Genomic DNA, 5,886 nt, shown 5'->3' on the forward strand with positions numbered 1-5,886 from the left:
GAGAGAGAGAGAGAGAGAGAGAGAGAGAGAGAGAGAGAGAGGAGATCAGAGAGAGAGGAGAGACAGAGACAGAGAGAAACAGAGAAAGAGATATAGGAGACACAGAGAGAGACACATAGAAAGAGAGTGAGAGAGAGAGAGAGAGAGAGAGAGAGAGAGAGAGAGAGAGAGAGAGAGTTGGGTGAGGGAAAGAGGAGAAGAGAAAAAAGGAGAAGAGAAAAGGAATGAGAGGAAAGGTACCTTTAAAATTTTTTTAATTTATTTTTAGTTTTCAATGTTCATTTCCACAATATTTTGAGTTGCAAATTTTCTCCCCGTCTTTCCCCTACCCCCCACCCCAAGATAGAAAGCATACTGAATACTCCTTTGGCCAATCTGATTTCTCTTATATCCTCCCTTATCTCCCCTCTAACTTTTTAGTAGGGCAAGATGGATTTCTATACCCCAGTGCCTGTATATTTTATTTCCCAGTTGCATGTAAAAAACAATTTTTTTAACATTTGTTTTTAAAACTTTGATTTCCAGATTCTTTCTCTTCTTCTCTCCTCACCCACCTCCACTGGGAAAGATAAGCAATTCAGTATAGGTTGTACATGTGTAGTTAACACAAAACGTTTCCATAGTAGTTAATATTATGAAAGACTAACTATATTTCCCCCCAACCTATCCCACCCCCCACTTATTCTATTTTCTGTCCCTTTTCAAAAGTGTGTGCTTCTAATTACCCTCTCCCCCAGTCTGCACTCCCTTCTATTATTCTCCCTTCCCCCCTACTTTCCTGTAGGGTAAGATACCCAAATGAGTGAGTATGTTATTCCCTCCTTAAGCCAAATTCAATGAGAGTAAATTTGAACCATTCCCTTTCACCTTCCTACTCTTCCCCTCCATTGTAACAGTTTTCTCTTGCCTCTTTTATATGAGATAATTTACCCTATTCTATGTCTCCCTTTTTAGGAAAGGTATTTTTAATTTATTGTGTGTTACTTGAATAGGAGATTTCCACAGTTCCATAACATGAACATATCATGCTTTAAAAATATGTCCTCAGTTATATCGTTTACATAGAAAAAACACTCAAAGCCTATGGTCCAGATCAGCTTTGTTTTTGTATTACTACTTTTAAATGGTTGCATATGTGCATGTAGACACACACACATACATTATTACTACTTTTAACTAAAGGGGTAAAATTAATCCTGGGTTAAAAGATAAAATACTTTTTTTGTGAAACAGGCAAATGTGACCAGAGACTTGACAGTTAATTCAAGGTCAAGACTGAGAAGAGAGTGCTGCCGAATTTCCATTTGGGTTCTGTTCTCTTCTGCCTATGATTTTCAGTCTTACATTTACAATTTATTTTGCTTCTTGACAGCTCAGTTTTATACTTGTGAAGTGTGAGGTGATAGTCCTTGTTTCTCCTCTATTTTACAGGAATGTTCTGAGTATTAATGTATCATACTTTGTGAAAATATCCATGTTCTTTGGATGAAAGAAATTTTATAAGCTTAAAATAAGATTGTCAACATTTTATTTTTTCTTCTTTCACTTTGCTACAGTTGCACAAAATGAGAGGGGAGGCAACTATACAGTTGAAGTATTATTCAACCACACGCTGGAAATCCCATGTTTTCAAAATATATCCTCAGCTGTTTCATCTGGGGTTACTGTTGACTGGCTGATGGTAAGCATTTCCATTTTCAATGAAAAAGTGATTGAAATTTATATATTGATTGAGTTTTTAAAGAGTAATAATTAATAGTAACATTCAATTCATCGGCAAGAATTTTTTTGTGTGCCTTTTATGTGCCAGGCAATGGGCAAGGTACTGGAGAGTCAATGACAAAAATTAAAGAAATTCTGCCTTGGGGCGCCTAGGTGGCACAGTGAGTAAGAGCGCCAGCCCTGGAGTCAGGAGGACCCAGGATCAGTTCCGGCCTCAGATACTTAACACCCACAAAAAATAACTGGACATGTAACCTTGGGCAAGTTACTTAACCCCAATTGCTTAAAAAAAAAAGAAAAACAAATTCTGCTTCTAGAAACTTACATGCTTTTCAAGAAGACAATGTGTACATATGTAATCATAGGAAAAACACATTAAAAATGAATTAAGTGTAATTTGGGGGGAGGTGGGAAAAGAAGTGGGAGGTCACAAAAATGACTCATGCTTGAGTTGAATCTTAGAGTAAACTAGGGATTCTCAGAGAATAAGGCAAGGAGGGAATACATCCCAGACTTGGGGAGACAAGCGGTAAAAAGTCCTAGAGATAAGAGGTAGAGTATGATGTGTGAGGAACAGCAAAAATGCCCACTTGTAATGGAGAAATATATGTAAATCTAGTGATTGTCCCATTATTCCAAATTTTGAACTACTTCACTGTACATTGATGTGTATTTGCTTCATTATTGCTTTGTAGTGTTCTTTCCCAATGGGCATATTTCCCCAGATATGGTTGTATTTTCATTTTGCTCCCAACACCTCCTCATCCACTTCACCACATAGAGTGACCCTTTACTGTGCTATATATAGTTGGAGAAGAATAGTGTTTTGAATGAGCAGGAACTCACTGACTAGCTAAGTCTTTTATCTAATACTTTAGGCCTTAGCTCAATATCCTGCTGAGACATCTGCTTAGATAAATGGAGGAGGTAAGGAAAGATCAAATGCCTTTCTGAAGGTCACACAGTGAAAGGATGGGGGAAGCAAATTTCAGAGCTCTATCTTTCCTTGATTCTGCTACAAGAACAGAGAAGTCTGCCCCTACACAAATAAACTTTTTAAAAAAGAGGATGATACTGTACCTTAGAGAAGTCTCTCTGGAAGAAAACTCTGCTTTAAAGGATAGTTGCATCGACAGATTTGGTAATTAAATGCCTTGTGTACTTCCTTGTGCCAAAAAAAGTCCGCTCATATTGTAAGCCCTTGTTTCTAATTGATAGCTGTGGGATTGAGAGAGTCGAATGCAAAACAACTTATTCTCATCCTATCATAGAATAAAATGTGGCTTTTCATTTTATAGTAGTTAATCTCCCTCAAAAGACTTAAAATCTCTAAAATATAACCTTGGGAGGTATTTTATTGCCAATTAAATTAATATTATTATGGGTCCAATATTAGCGACTATCATCTATGCATGTTGGGTAGATATTTTATAGAAGATGTGCTGGGTGGGGAATGAGGAGGGAGGGGGGACAGGGATGTATGGACAAGAATTGAATAAAATGAAAAGGTAATCTGCCTTGGTTGAAGAAACATTCACAGCAAAGATGTCATGAATCATGTATATAGTTCCCCTGAGGATGACCCTACCCTAAGACCCACTCACTGATCACTCATTCTCCAGTCTGATCTGTTTCCATATTGGCTGCCCTGCCCCCACCTTCCAGAGACCTCCTTCCCTCCCCATCTCTTTTCCCCCTTCCAGCTCCCATTTGTAATTTGTATCCCTGATTCTTAGCACAGCACTTGGTGCATGGTAGTGCTTAATAAATGCTCACTCACTCTCCTTATCTATCTATGTATCATCTATATTATTATAAAATAAGAGAGATCTAGCCTTGGAAGCAGGTAGATCTAGGTTCAAGATATACCTCTGACAAGTACTAGTAGTATAACCAGGAGCAAATCACTTCTGAACCTCTCAATGATTCAGACAATTCTCTAAAGATTATAAATTACAAAGGAATTGCAGACCTGGTCCTGGTGAAAGGATTTTTTAATATAGAGATTTCCCAAAAGATATCATAGCTCTAGACCTTTACCCTCACCCCCTATTCATCAATCAATCAATCAACAAGCATTTATTCAGGCATCGTGCTAGGCACTAGGGATACAAATACAAACATCAGACAGTGGACCTGCCTTGGAGGATTCCATCAGAGGGGCTGTGGAGACAACTGCTCCTTTGGTTTTCAAGTCATTCTCGTAAAACAATACTGGCCACTAGCAGCAAATCAATTAAGTATTTATTAAGTACCTACTGTATGCTGGACATTGTGTAGATAGTAAATGAATTTAAGAGACACCATACATTTCATTTTCTATGATCTTCCTCTCTTTTCTCCATTAGCTAAGGCAACTAAGAACTGACATATTCTGAAGAGCCAGTTGGATATTGGAAAGGAACAGAATCATTAGAGGTTGAGGATACAAAGACAAAAGTGATACATGTCCTTTCCCCAAGGAGCTTATATTCTATCAGGGGAAATAATGTGTACATACATAAGCACATATAAGTAGAAATGGAGTCATTTATGGTAGAGAGGTAACTAGTAATTTTAGGGATCAGGACAAGCCTCTTGTAGAACTTAACACAGTGCCTGGCAAATCTAGGTGCTTAAAAATGGTTATTTATTGATAGCTTGATTGACGTAGAAAGTGGGACTTGAGCTGAACTTTGAAGGAAGCTAGAGATTCTAAGAACAATTGGGAATGGAGTACCTTCCAGAGAGGGGGCTGAAGCAAGGTGGGGGAGGGGCAGTCTGTGCAAAGGTATGGAGATGGGGAGCCTAATGTCATCAATAACCAACAGGCATTTATTAAGCATCTTTGCTAAGCCATGTATGAGGAGCAGCAAGAACCTATTTAGGCTGCATCTGAGCATGCATGAAGAGGAAAAATAGATAAGAAAGCAGAAAAAAGTTCAAGACAAGTTATAAAGGGTTTTTAATGCCAGAGAAATTTGAATTGAAGCCTGAGGGAATAGGATACTATGAGAACTTAGTAAGCAGAGTAGTGATTTTATCAGACATATATGTGCTTTAGAAATATCACTTTGAAAAGGAAAAGGACCTATGTGCACAAAACTGTAGCAACTGTTTTAGTGGTGGAAAATATTAGAAATTGAGAAAATGTCTATCAATTGTGGAATGGCTGAACAAGCTGCATATGATTATAATGGAATATTATTGTGCTATAAAAATGACGATCAGTGTGCTTTCAGAAAAACCTGGAAAGACTTATATGAACTGGCACAAAGTGAAATGAGCAGAACCCAGAGAACATTGTACACAGCATCACCAATATTGTGAATATTCACAGCAATACAATCACCCTAGTTCTGAAGGGCTTATGATGAAAAATGCTATCCATCTCCAGAGACTGATATGATAGAGTCTGAATGCAGAGAAATGATGGAGTCTGAATGCAGATCAAAGCATATTTTTTCTTTATTTACTATGTTTTTATTAGTTTTGTTGCCTGTTTTCTTTCACAACATGACCTACAAAGAAGTGTTTTGTATGACTGTGCATGTATAACCTACATCAAATTGCTTACCTTCTTAATGAATGTAGGAGAGAAGGGAGGGAGAGAGAGAATTTGGAACTCAAAATTTGAAAAAAAATGTTAAAATTATTCTTACATGTAATTTTAAAAAATAAAGTTTAAAATATTTATATGTAATAGTTAAATTATTTTACATGTAATATTTTACATTAATTTACATGTCAAATAAAATATTACTTTAGCATCTATATGAAGGATGGATTAGAAAGGGGGAAGACTTGACACATTATGCTATTAAAAAACAATTATTCATAATAATAAGCTGACTTTTTAACAAACATACAACATAGCTTTCAAATAGGTATTTACTTACTTGTTCAAAATGTGGATGTGACAAAAAGTTTGTTGGCCTGTAATTTAAGGCCTTCAGAATACCTTGCAATAAATGTCAGATAGGCAATGATGCTTTACTGGTTTGAAAAAGTGCTCCCTTTATTGTGCATAGTAAAATGCTAATTTCTATGGAGAGATTTTATGCAGATGGTCCTTTGTCTTCTGGCAGCTTGCAACCAGGCTTGATAATACTGTGTCTGTCTATCTATTTATCCATAAATCTATCTATCTATCTATCTATCTATCTATCTATCTATCTATCTATC

At 36.7% G+C, this 5,886-nt stretch overlaps 1 protein-coding gene across 1 annotated transcript in view; it reads left to right on the forward strand.

The window, feature by feature from the left end:
- The window catches only part of CD96 (CD96 molecule), a 123,540-nt gene that overhangs the window by 14,276 nt on the left and 103,378 nt on the right, over window positions 1-5,886 (forward strand). The window contains exon 3 of the mRNA XM_069069824.1: window positions 1,557-1,681. Coding sequence (XP_068925925.1) covers window positions 1,557-1,681 — 125 coding nt within the window. The remainder of the gene's footprint in view (window positions 1-1,556; window positions 1,682-5,886) is intronic.

Source organism: Petaurus breviceps, unplaced genomic scaffold, assembly GCF_028583685.1.
Source record: "Petaurus breviceps papuanus isolate PSGF00001 unplaced genomic scaffold, PetGlider_PUasm1.0 90792, whole genome shotgun sequence".
Taxonomy (NCBI): Eukaryota; Metazoa; Chordata; class Mammalia; order Diprotodontia; family Petauridae; genus Petaurus; species Petaurus breviceps.